Below are 22784 nucleotides of genomic sequence, written 5' to 3' on the forward strand. Positions count from 1 at the left end.
AGAACTCCCCAAGATTCCTCCAGCAGCACCTTCCTAATCCACAAACCCTACCATCTAGAACAGGGGTGGGCAAATTTTTCCGTGCAAGGGCCACATTCAGAAATTCACAATTTTAAAGGGCCGCATAGTATATTAAGTAAAATAATTACTTCACCCGGTTATGATTCTGGGCGCCTCATATAGACATAGAACAGTACAGCACAGAACAGGCCCTTCGGCCCTCGATGTTGTGCCGAGCAATGATCACCCTACTCAAGTCAATGTATCCACCCTATACCAGTAAGTAACCCAACAGCCCCCCCCCCAATTAACCTTAAAAAAAAATTATTTTTTTTAAAAAAAATTTTTATGACTTGGTGGGCCGCATAAAGACCTTTGGCAGGCCGCATGTGGCCCGCGGGCCATAGTTTGCCCACCCCTGATCTAGAAGGACAAGAGCAGCAGATACCTGGGAACACCACCACCTGGACATTGCCCTCCAAGCCACTCATCATCCTGACTTGGAAATATATTGCCACTCCTTCAAAGAGCAAAGAAAAGTACAGCACAGGAAAAGGCCCTTCGGCCCTCCAAGCCTTGCTGACCATGCTGTCTAACCTAAAACTTTGGACACTTCTGGGGCCCGTAACCCTCTATTCCGATCCAATGCATGTATTTGGCAAGTCCCCCTTAAATGTCACTATCGTACCTGTTTCCACCACCATCTCTGGCAGTGAGTTCGAGGCGCCTACTACTCTCTGTGTAAAAAAACTTCCCTCACACATCATCTCTAAACTTTGCCCCTCCCACCTTAAACCTATGCGCCCTAGTAATTGATTCTTCCACCCTGGGAAAAAGCTTCTGGCTATCCACTCTGTCCATGCCCCTCATAATTTTGTAGATTTCTATCAGGTCGTCCCTCAACCTCCATCTTTCCAGTGAGAACAAACTGAGTTTGTCCATCCTCTCCTCATAGCTAATGTCCTTCATACCAGGCAATATCCTGGTAAACTTCTTCTGTATTCTCACCAAAGCCTCCACATCCTTCTGGTAGCGTGGCGACCAGAATTGAACATCATATTCACTCTCACTAGGTCAAAGTCCTGGAACTCCCTCCCTAACAGCACCATGGGTGTACCTACAGCTCAGAGACTGCAGCGGTTCAAGAAGGCAGCGCAACACCACTATCTCAAGGGACACCAGAGATGGGCAATAAGTGCAAGCCTAGCCAGCGATGCCCATATTGCATTAAAAAATTGAATTAAAAAACAGAAATAATCAACTGATTTTCCAGTTAATTATTGAAGTATTCTGGAAATCCCCTGTGACATTGTTCACACTGACTCAGAGGATATGCTGTGGCAAAGATGTGGCGGTCAGAGAACAAAGAGCATCTTTATTCAATAAAATGAATAAGTAATGTGCCTCACAGCCAGTGTTTTTTGATTGCATCTTGAAAATTAGATGAATAATGTTTTTCTTATTTATTGTAGATATCTGTTACATAGGTATTGTGATAATGGGTGAATGACATGGTTACTTAAATAAATCAGTATTTAGCATCCGTAAGTATTTTATGTTCAGACTTCTATTCAAAACATCCCTTCAACCCTGAATCATGAACACCATTTGTTTTTCATACAAACAAGCAAAAGAATGCCAGCCACCAAACCAATGGGGCAGCACGGTAGCACAAGTGGATAGCACTGTGGCCTCACAGCGCCAGGGTCCCAGGTTCGATTCCCCGCTGGATCACTGTCTGTGTGGAGTCTGCACGTTCTCCTCATGTCTGCGTGGGTTTCCTCAGGGTACTCCGGTTTCCTGCCACAGTCCAAAGACATGCAGGTTAGGTAGATTGGCCATGCTAAATTGCCCTTAGTGACCAAAAAAGGTTAGATGGGGTTATTGGGTTACGAGGATGGGATGGAGGTGAGGGCTTGAGTGGGTCGGTGCAGACTCGATGGCCTCTTTCTGCACTGTATGTTCTATGAAACCAAAATATAACACAATACATGAAAGATCATTTGAAATTTGGCTGTTTAAAATTATATTGGCCCTGCCTTCAAAACTGTGATCTAAATTGTATTTACAAGAAAATTACTTCAGGAAAATTTTGAAGCTTTCATGTTTTATGTTATCGTTTTCTGAAACATAATAAATTCCAGCTACTTCTACTGCCTTGAACCTAGGCACTTTCCATCATAACAATTTTATTCTTAAGTTCTCAAGTATTATTATATTCTTATTTTATTCTGACAGTCTGCAAGCTCTGGTGCATTTTTCAAATAGCCTCCCGTGCCGTAGTCATGGGAGTGCTTGATTGAATACTGTAGTAAGGTATTTACTCTGCATTTAATCTGTGCTGTCCTGGCCTGATAACACTAACTGAGGTACTGTGGAGGGACCTTTACTTATTGTTCAGACCTGGTTGTTTGATGGGACAGTGCAGCGTACTCTTATTTGCAATTAAACTGTGCTTGACCTGAGCTGAGACTGCCTGGTTGAGTAATATATAGTGGTCACAAGCCTGGAGGTAGAACTTTAGAAAATCTAGGGTGAGAGCAGATTAATATATCTATTATTAAATATACAGAATGAATGCAATTAGTAACTGTTGAAAAAATATTACCATAATGCATTAAAAAGTGATTATGGTGCGGGGTGGTGGGAGGAGGGGTGCCATTTTAACCTGACAGGGAAATGAGTGATGGTGTGTGGGAGCTTAAAGAAGTCAAAAACGCATTGTGAAGATGACCTGACCCTCCCAGTCTGACCCCTACTCCCCCCAACCCTTCCACAGACCCCTCCCCCCCCCTCACTTTGGACTGACTCCCTCCTCCAGTCCAAACCCCCTCCCGGTTTAACCTGATCCCCTCGTCCCCCACCTCCTCCACACTCAGGTCTGACCTCCCCGTCTGGTCTACCACCATCCCCCCCACCCCCCATCCGCAGTCTGACTTGACCACCCCCCCCCCTCCCCCTCCCATCTGAAATATACCCTCTTCCCCCTCCTTTGGTCCGACCTTTCGCCCCCCGGACAGAGCCCCCCACCCCCCCACCTCCCCCAACCCCGGTCTGATCCTTCCCCTGCCCCCCAGTCCAATGCAATGTCTCCCGCCACCCCCTCCCCCACCTACCCCCTTTCCTGTCCGCCAGAACCATCCCAACTCCTGATCTGACTCAAGCAACACCCCCCAGTCTGATTCTCTCCCTGCTCCCCAGTCTGACATGCGCCCCCCCCCCCCCCCCCCCCCCCCCCCCCCCCCACCCCTGGCACCCAGTCTGACCCAACCGTCCCTCCCAGTCTGACCTGAATGGACCAATTCTTTTTCTTTTTCCAATTAAGGGGCAATTTAGCAAGGCCAATCCTCCTAACTAGCACATCTTTGGGTTGTGAGGGTTAAACCCATGCAGACATGGGGAGAATGTGCAAACCCCACATGGACAGTGACCCAGGGCCAGGATTTGAGCTCGTGTCCTCAGCCCCGCAGTTCTAGTGCTAACCTCTGCGCCACATGTCGCCCCAGTGCCCAACTTTATTACAATGAAAACAGTAAGTTTTCTTATTTCTCTTCCAATATCATAGGTTTCCTTTTTAACCTGAGGCAAGTTCTCCTTAATATCTGCAACTAGACTTTCTTTGCCTGGCCCACGTGTGGATTTCTCATTTCTCCAGTTTCTATCCTGCACAGATTGAAATTGATATTGAAATGAAAACCAGACCTTGATTTATGAACTAATTCAAAATCATCTCCTATTCTGCTGCCAGTCTAGCAGTTTTAACCATGTGCTCTTCACATCAGGGGCGGGATTCTCCCCTACCCGGCGGGGCGTGGGGTCCCGGCGTAAGGGAGTGGCGCCAACCACTCCGGCGTCGGGCCTCCCCAAAGGTGCGGAATGCTCTGCGCTGGAGCGGTTGGCACCACACCGACTGGCGCCAAAACCGGCACCAGTGGCCTTTCACGTCCGCCGCCCGGCGCCGGGGCTGGCCGAAAGGCCTTTGCCGGTTCGCGCATGCGCCGGTGGTGACGTCAGCGGCAGCTGCCGCTGACATCACCACCGGCGCATGCGCGCTGGGGGATTCTCGCAGAAATTCTCCGCCACCCGGGAATTGGCGGGGGCGGGATTTTCGGCGGCCCCGGGCGATTCTCTGATCCTGCGTGGGGTCGGAGAATATCGCCCCAGTTCTCAATACCGCAGGAAGTGAATCTTTCAATTCCTCCAAAATAATTGTTTCCCTAAGAACATCTTGGGCGGGATTCTCCGACTCCCCACTGGGTCGGAGAATCGCCGGGGGACTACGTGAATCCTGCCCCGCTGCTCCGACGCCAGCTGCCAAATTCTCCGGCGCCGTTTTTTTGGCGGGGCTCACGCCCCACCAGTCGGGGCCATTGGCAGCGGGCCCCCTGGCAACTCTCCAGGCCCCAATGGTCCGAGCGGCCGCCCATTTTCGGCCAATTCCACCGGCGTGAAATGTAAATGGTCCATCACGGCAGGATCTGGCTGGTAGGCCATCTACCAGAGTCCTCGGGGGTGCACGGGAGGATCCGTTCCCAGGGGGCACCCCCACAGGGGCCTGGCCCGCAATCGGGGCCCACCGATCTACAGGCGGGCCTGTGCCGTGAGGGCACTGTAGGGCTCCGCCATGGCTGGCTCGGAGAAAGAAAGTATGCGCGGGACCACGGCGGCCCTTCACCGCCGGTTGGCGCAGCACCAACCCCTCTGGCGCCGGCCGAGCCCCCGGACGTGCGGAGGATTCCGCAACTTCCGCGTGGCCTGACACCGGAGTGGTTCGCGCCGTTATTGGCGCAGGCATTGGGCCATCGTGTGAAATGCGATAGAATCCCGCCCCATATGTTTGGTCTATCCGCTTATCAAAATTATTTTGTTTAATTCTTTCAAATTCTATATATGTCGAAACTTCTGTGTGCAGGCTTCTGACACTAGTTCATCTGCACTTAAAATAGCTTTCTCACTTCATCATAATCCCTCGATACCTCCTCTGGTAGTGATGCAAACACTCCAATAGTTCTACCCACCAACTATGTTTGAAACAACAATGCCCACATGATGTTTGGCCAATTCAATTGTTTAGCAACTTTCCCATAAGGGACTTTTTAAAAAAGAGTTATGCTTCTTTCTCATTGGCAGTGCTTGAATATATTTAAACATATCCCCCACTAAGCTTCTGACCAGGTGGTGTTAATCCTTCCTCTGGACTTCCTCAGCTTCTGCCTTTAACTCCAACATTTTATGTTGATGTTCTCTTTTCCTTTCCAAGGTCCTCTCCTACTTCCGATTTTGTGAAGTTCAAATTCTCACTCTGTGCACTTTTCCATTGCCTCTCTTTCTCTCTTTCTTTCTTTTGCCTCTGCTATTGCCATTCTCTCAGTTACTTGCATTTCTAATTTCTTCAGTTATATTTCTTTCTTTTCCCACATTTATATTTGTTTAATTTCTAATTGAATTCTAACTAATTCTAATGATTCAGGCTGTGTCTCCAGCAGATTTAAATGCTGAGCTATCACTTGAGTTATCTCCACCTTCCTCACCCCTTCAGGTAAAGTCAACTGCAGCTTGACTGCTAAATCTAAAAGCTTTGTTTGAGCCACCCTTTGTAAACCAACCAGAGTGACCTCTTCCACAACCCAGGAATTCCTTGCAACTGAAAGAGCCATTTCCCAAGTCATTCCCTGTTTAAACTGCAACACCTGAAAGAAAGCAGAAGTCCTGAGATGGCTGGGTGCCTGGCCACAAAGGACACCAGTTGCCCACCCCCTGTGCCGCATGCATCTGACTGCCTAATATTTTGCACTTTCTCCCCCCCCCCCCCCAATCGGAGAAGGCGGCACATAACCGCAGGGAGAGAGAGAAGACTGGAGAAGGATTGCCAGACCTGCGACCCCTCATTGTTGTGAAGCAGCAGGCACTGGACCTAGTCCGTGGGCCCAGAGAGAGAAGGCAATCGCCAAGGCAGAGGTCGGCATAGGGCAAACAAGTGAGCCCCCACTGAGTTGCAGTGACCCTATGGCACATTAGTGAAGAGGCTCCTGGGTCACTGTCTGGTGGGCACTACATACACGCAGCGGTATAGCAGGTGCAGGTAGGAACCCCCGAAGGGGCAGACGTAAGGAGGGCGGCCTGACCCCAGGGACTAGCTGCCGTCCCGATTTCTGGAAATGGCGGTCCCATCAATGCTGGAGGTGCAGACAAAGAGCCGGAGACCATGTGAGGGGTTGTCTGTAACCATCCAGCACCTGCAGGGGCAGTTGGAGGAGTGCAATGGCTGCAGGGACAAGAGGTAGTGCCGAACATGCCTGCTACTCAGGCCAATGCGTGCTACTCCAGGGATTTCCCTTGTGAAAGTTATTTTTCTTGCTTTTTGTTTTGCAGAGCTAGAGGCAGACAGATCATTCCCCTGCTCCAACTCCTGAGATACTTGTGGCTGATGTCCACTGGGTTTTGGAGCCTCTGAGGGCCCTCCCAAAGACTGCCCCACCAGCACAGGGGCGGAATCAGCTATCAGGATTCCGATTTTCCATCTTCGCTCTCATGGTCTGCTTGCACTTACCTGTTTGTCAAGAACTGGAGAGCACTTTGTTGCACTTCAGTGAGGCACTGAATTACCAGATTGAGGCTTTCCTCCATCCTACTTAAACTGACAGACTGAGTGCTCAGGCCATTCATCAGGGACAGTATGATGCACCAAGGAGATGATCACTCTTTCCATGGAGGCAGACACCAGTGAAAAAGGCTGAGACATCATGCCGGTCATGGTGGAGATGGACTTTTCCAATCTCTCTCCAATCATGTGCTGTGCCACGGGAAATGCTGATGGAACTTCACACAATTTCTGTTGCTGCTGCTAAAGAATAGTCCCCTTTGCCAGTGAATTTCCCAAGAGATGGTTTACCTCAGTGGAGGGCTGGTTTAGCTCAGTGGACTAGACAGCTGGTTTGTAACGCAGAACAAGGCTAGCAGCGCGGGTTCAATTCCCATACCAGCTTACCCGAACAGGCGCCGGAACGTGGCGACTAGGGGCTTTTCACAGCAACTTCATACTTGTGACAATGAAAGATTATTATTTTATTACTATTATTAAGACCCACCTACATCCAGCTGAGCAGAGCTCGAAGGTCCTGTTCCTTCTGATAGGGAATCTTCACTGCAGGCTTTGTCTCCAACACCTGCTCCTGTTCACTTGTGACGCGTGGTTCACCATGTGACAACTCAATTACCTGCCTGGAGGCCCCACCAAGGTTTGTGTATCTGAGCTGGTGGAGGATGCGTATGACTGTTTCCTTCGAGAGCGTGACATCCTCTGAGGATTCTTTGTCCTCTTCCATTAAAGCTCCGTGTGATGCTTGAAGGACCTGTGGGAGACGTAAGACATCAATTAGAACTGACAGGGTGAAAGGATTCAAAGTCAACAAATCAAAATGCAGATCATCATATTTCAATGGCTGCTGAAATCAAATCAACAGGAATGAGTGTTGAGTGCCATGTGGCTGTAATATTTAATTCTGTCACCAAGTATAGAAACATAGAAAATAGAAGCAGGAGGAGGCCATTCAGCCCTTCGAGCCTGCTCCACCATTCATTATGATCATGGCTGATCATCAAGTACAATACCCTGATCCTGCCTTGTCCCCATATCCATTGATTCCTTCTGTCCCAAAATCTATATAGAACATAGAACAGTACAGCACAGAACAGGTCCTTCGGCCCTCGATGTTGTGCCGAGCATTGTCCGAAACCAAGATCAAGCTATCCCACTCCCTGTCATTCTGGTGTGCTCCATGTGCCTATCCAATAACCGCCTGAAAGTTCCTAAAGTGTCCAACTCCACTATCACAGTAGGCAGCCCATTCCACACCCTAAGCACTCTCTGAGCAAAGAACCTACCTCGGACATCCCTCCTATATCTCCCACCCTGAACCTTATAGTTATGCCCCCTTGTAACAGCTACATCCACCCGAGGAAATAGTCTCTGAACGTCCACTCTATCTATCCCCCTCATCAACTTATAAACCTCTATTAAGTCACCTCTCATCCTCCTCCGCTTCAAAGAGAAAAGCCCTAGCTCCCTCAACCTTTCCTCCTAAGACCTATCCTGCAAACCAGGCAGCATCCTGGTAAATCTCCTTTGCACCCTTTCCAATGCTTCCACATCCTTCCTATAATAAGGTGACCAGAACTGCACACAATACTCCAAATGTGGTCTCACCAGGGTCATGCATAGTTGCAGCATAACCCCGCGGCTCTTAAACTCAAGCCCTCTGTTAATAAACGCTAACACACTATAAGCCTTTTTCATTGCTCTATCCACTTGAGTGGCAAACTTCAGAGATCTGTGGACATGAACCCCAAATTCTCTCTGTTCCTCCACATTCCTCAGAACCCTGCCGTTGACCCTGTAATCCGCATTCAAATTTTTTCAACCAAAATGAATCACCTCGCACTTATCAGGGTTAAACTCCATCTGCCATTTTACAGCCCAGCTCTGCATCCTATCAATGTCTCTTTGCAGCCTACAACAGCCCTCCACCTCATCCACTACTCCACCAATCTTGGCGTCATCAGCAAATTTACTGACCCACCCTTCAGCCCCCTCCTCCAAGACATTGATAAAAATCACAAATAGCAGAGGACCCAGCACTGATTCCTGTGGTACACCGCTGGTAACTGGTCTCCAGTCTGAACATTTTCCAACCACCACCACCCTCTGTCTTCTTTGTGATAGCCAGTTACTTATCCAATTGGCCAAATTTCCCTCTATCCCACCCTTCTTACTTTCACCATGAGCCGACTATGGGGAACCTCATCAAACGCCATACTAAAATCCATGTCTACGACATCAACTGCTTTACCTTCATCTACACACTTAGTTACCTCCTCAAAGAATTCAATCAAATTTGTGAGGCAAGACTTACCCTTCACGAATCTGTGTTGACTATCCCGGATTAAGCTGCATCTTTCCAAATGGTCATAAATCCTATCCTTCAGGACCTTTTCCATTAACTTACCCACCGAAGTAAGACTAACTGGCCTATAATTACCAGAGTCATTCCTATTCCCTTTTTTGAATAGAGGAACAACATTCGCCACTCTCCAGTCCTCTGGCACTATCCCAGTGGACAGTGAGAACTCAAAGATCAAAGGCTCTGCAATCCCTTGCCTCCCAAAGAATCCTTGGATATATCCCATCTGGGCCAGGGGACTTTTCAACCCTCAGGTTTTCCAAAATTGCTAATACATCCTTCCCCAGAACATCTACCTCCTCCAGCCAACCCGCCTGCATCACAACCTCATCCTCAAAAACATGGCCCCTCTCCTTGGTGGACACTGAAGAAAAGTATTCATTCAACGCCTCTCCTATTTCTTCTGACTCCATGCACAAGTTCCCACTACTGTCCTTGACCGTCCCTACCCTCACCCTGGTCATTCTTTTATTTCTCACATAAGAGTGAAAATCCTTGGGGTTTTCCTTGATACGACCCGCCAAGGACTTCTCATGCCCCCTCCTAGCTCTCTTGAGCCCTTTTTTTTTTAGCTCATTCCTTGCTACCTTGTAACCCTCAAGCGACCCAACTGAACTTTGTTTTCTCATCCTTACATATAATCTATATCTAATTCCTTCCCGAAATTACTCAACGTTTTGGTCTCAACTACCTTCTATGGTGGCGAATTCCACAGATTCACCACTCTCTGAGTAAAGACATTTCTCCTCAGTTGAGTTCTAAAAGGTTTACCCCTTATCCTCAAACTCAAATCCCTAGTTCTGGATTCCCCCACCATCAGGAACATTCTTTCTAAATCTACCCTGTCTAATCCTGTTAGAATTTTGAAAGTTTCTATGAGATCTCCTCTCACTCTTCTGAACTCCAATAAATATAATCCTAACCGACTTGGTCTCTCCTCAAAAGACAGTCCCGCCATCCCAGGAATCAGCCTGGTAAACCTTCGCTGCACTCCCTCCATAGCAAGAACATCCTTCCTCAGAAAAGGTCACAAAAGCTGCACACAATACTCCAGGTGTAGCCTCACCAATACCCTATACAATTGCAGTAAAACATCTCTATTCCTATACTGTGGGGCAGCACGGTAGCACAGTGGTTAGCACAGTTTCTTCGCAGCTCCAGGGTCCCAGGTTCGATTGCCGGCTTGTGTCATTGTCTGTGCGGAGTCTGCACGTTCTCCTCGTGTCTGTGTGGGTTTCCTCCGGGTGCACCGGTTTCCTCCCACAGTCCAAAGATGTGCAGGTTAGGTGGATTGGCCATGATAAATTGCCCTTAGTGTCCAAAATGGTGAGGTGGGGTTACTGGGTTACAGGGATAGGGTGGGGGCATGGTCTTAAGTAGGGTGCTCTTTCCAAGAGCGGTGCAGACTCGATGGGCCGAATGGCGTCCTTCAGCACTAAATTCTATGATTCTATGATACTCAAATCCTCTCGCTATGAAGGCCAACATAACATTTGCCTTCTTTACTGCCTGCTGTACCTGTGCTGTACCTGCACACTTAAATTCATCTACTGATGCACATAAACACCAAGCTCTCGCTGAGTATCCACCTCTCCCAATTCACACCCATTCAAATAATAATCTGCCTTCCTATTTTTGCTACCAAAGCAGATAACCACACATTTATCCACATTATATTGCATCTGCTATGCTTGTGCCCACTCACTCAGCCTGTTCAAATCCTGCTGAAACATCTCTGCATCCTCCTCACAGCTCACCCTCCCACCCAACTTTGTATCGTCTGCAAATTTGGAGATGATACATTTAGTTCCCTCATTCAAATCACTAATATATAATGTGAACAGATGGATCCTAGCACAGATCCCTGCGGTACCCCACTAGTCACTGCCTGCCAATCAGAACATGACCCATTTACTCCAATTTTGTGCTTCCTGTCTGCTGATCAGCTTTCTATCTGTCTCAAGACACTACCCGTAATCCCATGTGCTTTAACGTTACATAGCAACCTGCTATGTGAGATCTTGTCGAAAGCCTTCTGAAAGTCTAAATAAATCGCATCCACTGGTTCTTTTTGGTCAACTCTAACAGTTATATCTTCAAATATTTGTAGTAGATTTGCCAAGCATGATTTTGCTTTTGTAAATCCTTGCTGACTTTGTTTGATTACACCACTGCTTTCCAAATGCTGCGCTATGAAATTCTTGATAATGGACTCCAGCAACTTTCCTCCTGCCGACGTTAGGCACACTGGTCTATAGTTCAATGTTTTCACTTTTTGAATAGTGGGGTTATATTCGCTACCCTCCAATCTGTAGGAACCATTCCAGAGTCGAAAGAATTATGGAAAATGACTACCAATGAATCTACTATTTCCAGGGCCACTTCCTTAAGTACTCTGGGATTATCAGACCCTGGAGATTTGTCCACCTTCAATTCTATTAATTTCCCCAAAACCATGGGCGCGATTCTCCGCTTCCCACGCGGCGTGGGAGAATCGCGGGTGGGCCCCCCGACAAAATTCGCGCCCCCCCCGCGATTCTCCCCCCCCCCCCCCACCGCTCGGAAGAATTGCCGCTAGCCGTTTTTCATGGTGAACGGTGATTCTCCGACCCGGACGGGCCGAGCCCGTTTGCGACCGTTTCACGACGGCAGCAAACACACCTGGTCGCTGCCATCGTGAAACGGGAGTGAGAAGCCTGTTTGGGGCTTGTAGGTGGCCTAGAAAGGAAAGAGCACTGCGATTGTGCTCGGGAGGGGACAGGCCCACGATCGGTGCCCACTGATCGTCGGGCCGGCATCCAAATCGGATGCACTATTTCCCCTCCGCCGCCCCGCAAGATCAAGCCGCCACGTCTTGCGGGGCGGCTGAGGGGAAAGACGGCAACCGCGCATGCGCGGGTTCGTGCTGTTAGCGTCATGACGTCAGCCGCGCATGCGCGGGTTGGAACTGGCCAACCTGCGCATGCGGTGCTGATGTCATTAGGCACGCCGGCCGCGTCATTCTCGGCGCAACGCCCCCGCGGCCAAGATTTACGGAGCGCCGCTCCTAGCCCCGCCGGGAGGGAAGAATAGGGGGCGAGGAGCAGCCTCCGAGGCCATCGTGAAACTCGGCTGAGTTCACGACGGCCCTCCGGATTTTTCCCGGGAGCGGAGAATTCCGCCCCATTTCTTTACTCATACTAATTTCTTCAGCTCCTCACTAAAACTTGTATTTCTCACAATTTCAAGTACATTATTCATGTCTTCCTTTGTGAAGACAGAAACAAAGTACAAATTTAGTTCCTCGACCATTTATTTGTTTCCTGTTATAAATTCCCCTCTTTCTGACCATCTTTTACTCTTTACGTACCGATAGAAACTTTACAGAGTTTTTATTTTCCCCACTAGTTTACTTTCAAATTGCATTTTTCCCTTCTTAGTCAATCCCTTGGTCTCCCTTTGCTGAATTTTAAACTGTTCACAATCCTCAGGTCTATTGCTTTTTCTTGCTAATTTGTATGCCTCTTCTTTGAACTTAATACTATCTCTAATTTCCTTTGTAAGCCATGGTTTGGCCCCAGTTCCCTTTCTACTCTTGCGCCAAGTAGGAATAAACAACTTTTAGTGTTCATCTATTCATTCGGGATTCTCTGGTCTCCCAGCCGTGTGTTTCTTGGCCACCTGCTGTTTGCTGGCCAAGGGATTCTATACTCCTGCTGTTTATCAATTGAATTTCCCTTTGAAGCCACCCCATGCCATGAGGAAACCCATAGGCAGGGGTCTGCTGCTGGTGGTAAAAGTGAATCTCCACCTGCTGAAGAGTTCCAGCCAAAATATCTGTTGCAGACTTCACAATATTATTTTTTAAAAATGGAGCAAAGACATTTTAAAATATGCTGTTGTCTCCATAAACTGTACATGTGTGAAATACCCATTTTCCTCTTCCCCTAACATTCCTCCTACCCGAGAAAAATAGTGGATGTCAGGCACGGTGGTTGCGGGGAGGCGCAGTGTTGGTGGGGCTTCATGATCCTGACTCTAGTGCCAATTTGGTTAGCCCGCAGAGCCCTTCTGTCTTTCTGAAAATTCAGGCCATGGAATCTACCACACAGGAGCAGGCCAATAGGCTATATTGATGTATGCCAACATTTATGCTTCACCCGGGGAAGTGGTGTCATAGTGGTATTGTCACTAGACTAGTAAACCAGAGACCCAGAGTAAAGCTCTGGGGTCCCAGGTTCAAATCCCACCACTGCAGATGGTGAAATTTGAATTCAATAAAATCTGGAATCAAAGGTCTAATAATGACCATGTCGATTGTCGTTAAAAACCCATTTGATTCACAAATGCACTTTAGGGAAGGAAATCTGCTGTCCTTACCTGGTCTGGTCTCCATGTGACACAAAATCCACAGCAATGTGGTTGACTCTTAACAGCCCCATCAAGGGCAATTAGGGATGGGCAATAAATGCTGGCTCAGCCTGCGATGCTCATGTCCCATGAAGGAATTTTTAAAAATCTGCCCTCACCTCTCTTCATCTCACACTATCATCTTTCAATAGCAGGATAATTATATTGAACCTGGTGCAAATCAAGCAAAGTGCTCTGACTTGGATATCGCCGAGCTCCTCAAATGTGATTACATCCATCCAGGTTTATAGTCAATAATCAATCGCCTTCTTGACTTGAGCCTTGTAGGTGACAGATGGCCCTTTATGATCAGAAAGTGAGCCACTTTTTCCCAATGGACCCAGTCTCTGCTAAGCCTTTGTAGCCACAGTGTTGATATTCCTGTTAAAATTCTGGCTAAAGGTGACTCTGGCTAAAAAAATGTTGATTGCAGCGTACTCGGTAGTAATACCGGGCGGGATTCTCCACTGTGTGTCTGCCTCGCTGCTGCTGCCAGCATGGATGGAGAATTTGGCACTCAGCCAAATCTCCATTCACTGCAATGGGAATGGAGAATCCCATTGGTGTGAAGGAGTAGAGAAGCAAAGTCACCAATGCTCTCCTGGCCAAACTCTCATCTTCCACCTTCTGCCGGCTTCAACTCACCCAAAACTCTGCTGCCCATATTCTATTCTGACCAATTACCCATCGCCTGTCGACACCAATCTTTATTGGTTCCTGGTCTCCCAAAGCCTGAAATTTTAAAAACAAATTCTTGTGCGTAAATTCTTGCGTGGCCTTGGCCCTCTCTATTTTGAGAACTTCTTCCAATGCTCCACCACCACCCTCCCTGCCCCCGTCCCTGCCCCATCCTCACTGATCTTTTAGTTCCTCTTCAGTCCATCATTGGAAGCCTCCTATTAGCCACCTGGGCTTTACATTCTGAAATTACCCCACACAAAACTCTTCAGCATCTATCTGTCCTCTTTAAGAATCTCCTTAAAATGTGTTTCTTTGAGCAAGCTTTTGATCATCCCTCCTAATGCAGAGCGGAGATTCGGCACCATTGGCGCCGGGATGGATGACATGGCGCCGGTCGGGGGCCGCGCGTCAATTCTCGGCCCGGGATAGGCCGAGCAGCCGTCATAAAAAACCCAAGTCCCGCCGACGCCGTTCACACCTGCTCTCAGCCGGCGGTACCTCAGCGTTGAAGGGTCCGGGGACGGCCTGTGGGAGGGGGGAGGGGGCTCTGATGTGGCCTGGCCCACGATCGAGGCCCACCGATCAGCGGTCCGGCCTCTCTGGCTGGGGGCTCCTTTCTTCCGCGCCGGCCCCTGTAGCCCTGCGCCATGTTGCGACGGGGCTTGCGCGTTCAAGGGTGCCACTGCGCATGCGTGCGTTGGCGCCGGTGCCACTGCACTTGTGAGGACCCGTGGCACCCATAAAGGCACCCTTTATGCCAGGATCAGCAGCTGGAGCGGCCAGAATTGCTGACCTTGAGGCCATGTTGATGCCGTCGAGAAACGCGACGGCGTTTCCGACGGCATCGCACTTAGCCTCAGGATCACAGAATCCCGCCCAATATCTTCAGTGATGTTGTATTATTATTCCAACAGAAGTGTGCCCATGATTTAACTAAATTTCTAACGGCTGCACAACTGTAACTGTGATGTAAAACAACTGGCCTCAGTAATTCTTTCATTGGTCAATCCATGCTCAATATCACTTTTCTTTATTCCGTTCAAAGGAGAGAGAAATGGATTTCAGCAACCAGTATGAAAATATCTGTGAGTCGGTCTTCAACGAGGTGGACTCGCAAGCAGTGGATGCACTGGACCTGCCCATACCCGGCTGTTTCCGTTCAAGAAGTCACAGCTACCTAAGAGCTATCCAGGCTGGCTGTTCTCAGGACGAGGACAATGTATCCATCCGCTCGGTGTCTCCTCCACCTATAGCAACCACCGTTAGAACCATGCAAACCAACACCAGTAAGTACCACAGAAACAGTCTCTAATTCCCATTCTGTAAGCAATGGTACTTTGAAGGGGCAGAAAAAAGCTGCTTAAAGGCATCTTGCAAAGAAAACATTTTATGCCGTCAGATAGAGATTATTACGTTAGGAAGGTCCTTGGTGTATCTTTACACCATAATAGTGAGCTGACCTGATCCTTCAATGATGAGGTATAGTTTGTAGTGAGTTATGGCCAGCATCACCAAAAGATTATAAATCATATCTAAGAGCATCCATGATTCATTTAATTTATGCCTATATCTTTTTAAAAATTAATGAGGTCAAGGTTTTTTTAAAAAGTGGTTTTTAATAATGTCTATGGTTTAGTTCCACTGAAAATGGAAATTGTGCAAATGTTAAAATGTTATTTTCTGTGCCTGAGGGTTTAGAATGTTTGTTGTGGTCATTCAGATAGTCTGAGGTGAATATAAAATCTGAATATAGTACTTGCACAACTCTAGTTATATAATGCACGTACCAAGAAAATGCATTTTCATTTTTAAACATTTGTATCAGTGAAAGAAAGCTGAAAATGCAGTACTGATTTTGTGGTATAAAAAATAATTTAAATTTCTGATGCTCTATTTTAATATGGATGTAGGTCACGGCAGAGAAAATGTTACAGTTGTGCATGATGATTTGCCCTCTGTGCTGCCATTGAATGTGCCATGTCAATTGGGTTTTGAAGAGATTGTGTTGCAAGTCATTGGGTCTTAAGTTTGGTAGTGGTTTAAAAGTGCTTGAATAATGCTGGAGATGGTAGTCACTTGCTGCATTGCAAAGTGCAATCAATGGTTTGTGTGGTCACATGTAAAATGTGAGACTGATTTTGTGACATAATAACATTTCATTTTTCGTGAAGAAAATGTTTTTTTTTAAAGATGAGAAAAGTGTTTTAAATATATTTTTCTTTTGATCTCCTGAAATCAGTGATTAAAATGTTATACATAGTGGCCATTAATATCATCCACTCTGCTTTACTCAAATTCTGTTTTTGTGGAACTTATAATGCTAATCGTGTGGAATTTCTATTTGTATCGGAGAGTAAGTTATTGTTTTTCTATTGGACAATATATTTGCATATTATTTGTTATAGCAAAATACAAAAAGTTGTCATGACATATCACAACAAAAGCTTCATGTTTGAAAGGTGATGGGGTAGTGGCGACGATGGATGATGAATCACGCAAGTTTTCGACCTCACCCATGCCATCGGACAGAAGTACCAAGTGGATACCAGCTACTTTCCTACAAAGAGATCTGGAATATCATTGGATGTGTCAGCCTGGGCCATTATTTTGATGTCAGCGCTAGTGTGTCTTTTTATTGCCTAAGCACCAATCAAAGGTCCAAAAATAATATGAACAAATGTTGATCTTGGCATAATTCCAGCTAAACACTGTTACAACTGTGTTGTGAAACTGCACTCAACAATGGAGCAGTGGGTTAACATGCGTGGCTGGTATTCTGGTAGAGCAGCTCACCAACCTTTTATGGACCCGCCTGATTTGACTCGGCAAGTTGTATAATGGACAGGCAATCCACTCTTGTCAGATTATTGCCAGGGTGATGAAGACAAAAGTCAAACCCCCTGCCTTTACCTTTGCGGGACCTGCATCTGAATTCAGCCAGACAGATGGACTCAAATCTCTTTCTGGAGGTTATAAGCACCATATGTGAAATTAGTTGGGAAGTACTCAACCAGTTCCTGTTGGACATTGGTCCCACTCGATAAAATTGCTGTAATTGTCACTTGTTTGCATTAAATATCAGTCTAGGATGGTTGGTGTGGTAAAGGGAACTGCCACAGTAGAGGGCTTACAAAGAGCACTTTGCTGGAATAAGATGAGGGATTTTCTTTAGCATCTAATGCATAGATGAAAATGCTTGATGCTGATAGTGGATGCCCAAATACAATTCAGTACCAATGGCCCTCACCTTGATGATCAAAACAATTGTCATTTGAAAATAGTGGTTCTCAAAATCCAAAATGGGCATATTTTGGCATTTGATCCTCAGCCACTGAGCCTGACGTTTCTGTGGTCAGAGAGAAGTCCCCTGATTGCTTGCCAATCGTAATAGAGGTTTCGGAAAAATATTAAGGGTGGCACATCCAAGTGGAGTGTTGAGAGGCCCAAACAAAATATATTATTGACTCTCACCATCACCTGGAATCCCCGGTGTCCACTTCTGTTCCTTGGCTGTAGGTAATGAGGGTTTAGAACTCAGCCACCTCCTACCCACGGTCATTTTCAGCCAATGTGGTGGACTCCCATTGAAGATTTCCAGGGCCAATACTTGTTGCAGCCAAACTATGAAATGCAGCATTAATTTACATGTGACCCAACTTATTTATATCTGAGTTGCCCATAAGTTTAAATGATTCATCTTACTTATGGGACAAGGATCATATTGCACAGTTCAGCATGAATAATAACTGTGAATTGTAGTACTAGGTAATACTTTATCGAGTAGTCTGTGTACGTTGAGTTGCATTCCAAAACGTCACCACAAGCAGGAAATAGCCCTCTTAAATTAGCAAAAGCTGCCAACCCTGTCATTAAATTGCTGACTATGCACTGCTTCTGGTAACAAATGGAGTTTATTCACAACAACTTCCATCATTGCGATTGTAATGTATTCAATATTTACTTTTTTTAAAAGATCTTACTCTGATTACATGTACTCTAAGCACAATAACATTTAGGAATCACTTATTCCTGGCAAGATGGGAAAAGGGAGATCATTGAGAACAACATCACATTCACCAAGTCGAAGTCAAGAAAAGAAAATGTTGAGTCTCCCACTGGAACTAAATTAGTTATATTGAAATGACTGTGTTAGACGCTCAACGTGTTTGCTAGGATTGTGTTAAAATATATAACTTTGAGATTTATGCATGTTTAATATGCCATGAGCTGAGAATAGGAAATTTTGACAAAAGAGGTTTCCGTCTGTACACATACAAACATATTGATATTGTTGATATGGTATATTGCTCCCGTGCGTCATCTACTTAATGTGCATCAACATGGGAGAACCACGAGTACATTTAAAGAATCAGAAAAAAAAAACCCTCTCAATGTAGAATTTGACTACAGGTCCAATTTTAACTGGAGGTGTGAGTGAGGCATAGGGGACAAATTCATGTGGTTACGCTGATGTGAGGCTGGGATATTCTAATCTAACTTTGCCAACTCTGGTTCGCCTGGATACCAGACAGTTTTGTAACATAATCTCCACCTCCAATGGCAGCGCCTCCAGAGTCCTTGTAGTGGTCACCCGTCAGATCAATACTCATACTAACCAAACAATTAGAACAGCTACAGTACTCACCATCCACTGTGCTCCAGAAACTGCTCTATGCACAGCTCAGGGCTATGGTGCATGCTGTGCTCATCGTGGCCCTATTCTTTGTGAGGTTGTCTGAAGTGAAATGAGGGAAGAAAATACCCCAATAATGTTTCTCCCAAGTTGCTCTCAGCAGTGTTGAGGAGTTAGATTTTTAATTTTGGGAGATTCCAGGTCAATTCAGGAGTGTTGACAAATCTATTAAAACTGTTAGGCAGTCTAAGGCCTCATCTGGAACCAAGTCTCTGGCCTGAATCTACAGGGATCACTATCTGGCTGATGAGTGGGAGCAGGATTTTAGACAGGAGGAAGCTGAATGCACGGCCCCCACACTAATCCAAGTCAGTGTGGTTTTGGAAGAGATGGGCAGGAGGAATACTTGGGTAAAGAGTTACTGACAGCTTCTCTATGGAGCCCAGAGCAACATGCTAATCCTCCTGGCTTGCAAGGAAAGCAACAAAATCTTAATTCTGGGGCCTCCTCTGGTCATGGACTGATCTGCTGTCAGCTTTGTCCCATATGATTAATACTGTACAGACCTCACGTGGTCCAGAGTTAAAATGGCATTGGACTCGGAAGGATAGCCAAACATGAGTTTGACACAAATGGAGAAGTACCCACTCTGCTCCTAACTTAATCGCCAGTGCACTCCAATCTACTTCGGCATAGAGCTGGGGTTGAATAGCAGGTCGTGTGTGTTTTTCTGCATTCAAATGTTAAACGTTGTCGGTTTAATTTAAGTTTGTAGGAAGTGCAATACAAGCTAAATGCCTCGAATGTTTCTGCAATTATGTATTGCCGTTGTTAATGAAATGCAGTAGAATTTTTGACTGTGGGTGGTTCACTTGCGTAACCAGATATTTAACCATACTCCGAAACAGGTCTGAGTCAATGAACTGTCTCAGTTCTATAATCTAAGTGTGTCCACGCCTTACATGTCCTTGCCAAGTATGACTTGGTAATAACCCCAAATCATTCAAAAAATCTTTTGTAAGCTTGTTGTTGCACAATGAAAATAGTGGCTCCAGCTGATGAACACAAAGTCAGTACTTTGAAAATGAATGGCTACTGTGCTCACTCGCAGTTAAAACTGTCGATCAAAAAAATTCACATTGAATGATTTTTATTTCTCTGTTGCTGAAGGTCACACGTTAACATTTACTGCACTTGTGTTACACTCGTTTTTGTATTATTTACAATGCAATAGTGAGTGCCTGGCTAATAGAGTGGACACGGAATGCAGTATGAGCTTCTTAAGTGTTCACAGTTCAATTTCATCAAACAAAAAAGGTATCCTGAGCATTAATTGGTGTGTCAGTGGCAGGACCGTGAGTGATTGCCGCATGTGGTATCATGAGGAGACATGATGGGGAATTCAGTATTCCTGGCAGGCAAACAAATTAGCACTAATGGGAATCCGATTCTTCCTTGGGCCTTACTAGCACCAGCACCATCTCGGTGTTGGCGAGGCAGTGTCGCAGCAGTTAAAGCTGGATTATGAGATGCAGGATTTTGACATCCAACCGCTGTTTTCCAATCTTCCATTTTAGAAAAACACTATCCAAATCGGTTTAAGCTAGTCCACCTCAATCCTCCTCGAGGCCGTTGTTGTCGTTTTGTTTGTTGCTCTTTTATGACCCAGTAGCTGACAAATGTTCCTGTGGGAAAGATCTAAGAAGAGACCGTTTGGCCTGAGTAGCTTCTTAATTGTTCAGTCATCTCACAATGCCTCTTATCTTGTCTAAAGTCAATATTCCGCAGGTGAGTCTCCTCAATAACATTATGGTATGGCACTGCAAGACAACATTACCTGAGACCCTCCCATCATCTCTTTTCTTCATGTTCAATTCTGAGAGTCAGATAAAGGATTTGGGTAGATTTTAATATCTTAATGTGAAATAGCTTTTTCATAAATGTCATTTTTTTTCACCTATCTGTATAAACCGTTCGATGTGTTTACTGTCTGCCAATTTTCTCACCCCCGTCAGTTGTGCCCACATGTCCACACATTCTTTTGTAACATGGAGGACAATCAGGCCTGTGCACCTGACAAGAGGCGCAGGTGGTCAAAAATGAGATGTGCAAAATACTTTGGGCAGAATTTTCCCAAAATTGCACAGAGTGCTGGATCAGGCAGGAAAAGCTGGCTTCAAAGGTGCCTTTTCTTGCTTGATGAACCAGCACTCTGTGCAATTTCAAAGTGTTGGCAAGGTGAGTGCTGCGGGCCATGGCTTAAACACGCTGACAAAGTCAGGATTTTGAGATTGGGGCACAACTTTTAACACACAATTTCTAAGTTATATAAAAACCTCCTGCCCTCCCCAACAACAGAGCTTGGAACACACCCCGCCACCACGGAGACCGGGACCCCACCCCACCACCTGCCCACAGCAGATAAGAGAAACACCTCACAACCTCCACACGCAGAAGGGCAAACATCAGCCCCCCCCCCCCCGCACTCTCCACCACCATGTAAAGTTAATGACACTCCCCCACACCACACAAGCATTGGGAGACCCGATAGCTCCCACCAGGATCGGGGCTCTATCCCGTCACTGGCATCACCCCCTCTCCCTGTCACTTGCACCGTCCTCACCCCCTTCCACAGACTCTGCCTCCCCACCCCAATGCATGCACAGCCACCCTTGCACATACAGCAAACGCCCCAGTGGCGCTCTCCAGACGGCCTGCCCCCGGCATTGCCAGCCTGGCACTTCCCCGCACTCTGGCTGTGCCAACGTGAACGTGCCATCTGGGCATGCCAAATGACAGTGCCAGGTTAGCGGTTCCAGGGTGCCAGGCACTACCCAGCCACGTCCTTCACCGCTCAAGAGCTATACTCACCTCTGCGCCATTGGCATGGTCACCACGACTGGTTTTCCCTGTTGAAAAGCAATAATGGTTCATGCCAGCAGGACGTCATGCCTCCGGAGGGGGGGGGGGGGGGGGGGGGGGGAGTGTGGAGAGGATTCAGCGTGAGCGGATGCTATGGCCTAAAGCCGTTTAAGTATATTTAAATTTATTAAAATTCATGGAAATCAGTATGAACCTGATCACATTACTGGTGGGGGGGGGGGGGGGGGGGGGGAATTCTCAAACCATAATCTCGCCGGTACAAATCCCATTATAGCCCTCTTGCAGGATTTAGCAGTCATAACAGGATTTGCAGCCATGGCGAACAGGCCCGCTAATTCCGCCCACTGTATTTATTTACATTATCTCCAAGTGGAAGAATTGTCCTTTATTAGGTGCCTCAGAAACATTCTGAAGCACGTCATAGATTTATATAAGTATTGCAGTCGTTTATTTTATTTCTAAATTAGATAGCCATTTTCCACATAAGGGATGCAAATCTATCATTTTCTAAGTGTGGTCTCCGGCAGTTCAATCACAATCCACCCACACGCAGACATTGTTTTGGAGGTTGCCGTGATTTGTACCATGAATGAGGTGTGCTGGTCCGAAAGCCACCGGCAAGCCCGGCTTCTCAGAGATCATGGTGCCCGATGGTGCTACGCCTCCTTACCCTCCCGCATGCCCCCTCCCCCCCCCATGGACATCATGATCCCCGCATACAAGGGGAACATCCCAAACTCTTGATCACAAAGGGGCAACCTACCCCCACAACTAAGTGTTCCGATTCCCCCAACCACCCCACCCCCACACCATACAGGCATCAGGGTGACCCGACCCCCCCATGTTCTCCCTACCACCTGGGGTCTACAATGGCTTCCCTGCCCTCTGGCATGGTCATCATGCCAGGTCTCCATTTGGAGAGACCTGTAGTGATTCGTGCTGGCTTTATGTTGTGCCGGTCGGGGAGAGAACTTCAGGAGAATTCGGCTTAAAGCCGATCCTGCATATTTAAATGCAAATTTTAATATCATAGCATCATAGAATTTACAATGCAGGTGGAGGTCATTCGGCCCATCGAGTCTGCACCGGCCCTTGGAAAGAGCACCCTACTTAAGGCCACGTCTCCACCCTATCCCAGTAACCCCATCTAACCTTTTTTGGACACCAAGGTCAATTTATCATGGCCAATCTACCTAACCTGCACAACTTTGGACTGTGGGAGGAAATCGGAGCACCCG

General features: G+C 46.8%; 1 protein-coding gene across 5 annotated transcripts in view; it reads left to right on the forward strand.

The window, feature by feature from the left end:
* Window positions 1–22784, forward strand: part of LOC119969612 (disks large-associated protein 4-like) — an 847967-nt gene that overhangs the window by 620916 nt on the left and 204267 nt on the right. For all 5 annotated transcript variants that reach the window (XM_038803470.1, XM_038803469.1, XM_038803472.1 and 2 more), the window contains one exon: window positions 15076–15316. In XM_038803470.1, the coding sequence (XP_038659398.1) occupies window positions 15076–15316 (241 nt within the window). The remainder of the gene's footprint in view (window positions 1–15075; window positions 15317–22784) is intronic.

This window comes from Scyliorhinus canicula, chromosome 7 (assembly GCF_902713615.1).
Source record: "Scyliorhinus canicula chromosome 7, sScyCan1.1, whole genome shotgun sequence".
In the NCBI taxonomy this organism is placed as follows: Eukaryota; Metazoa; Chordata; class Chondrichthyes; order Carcharhiniformes; family Scyliorhinidae; genus Scyliorhinus; species Scyliorhinus canicula.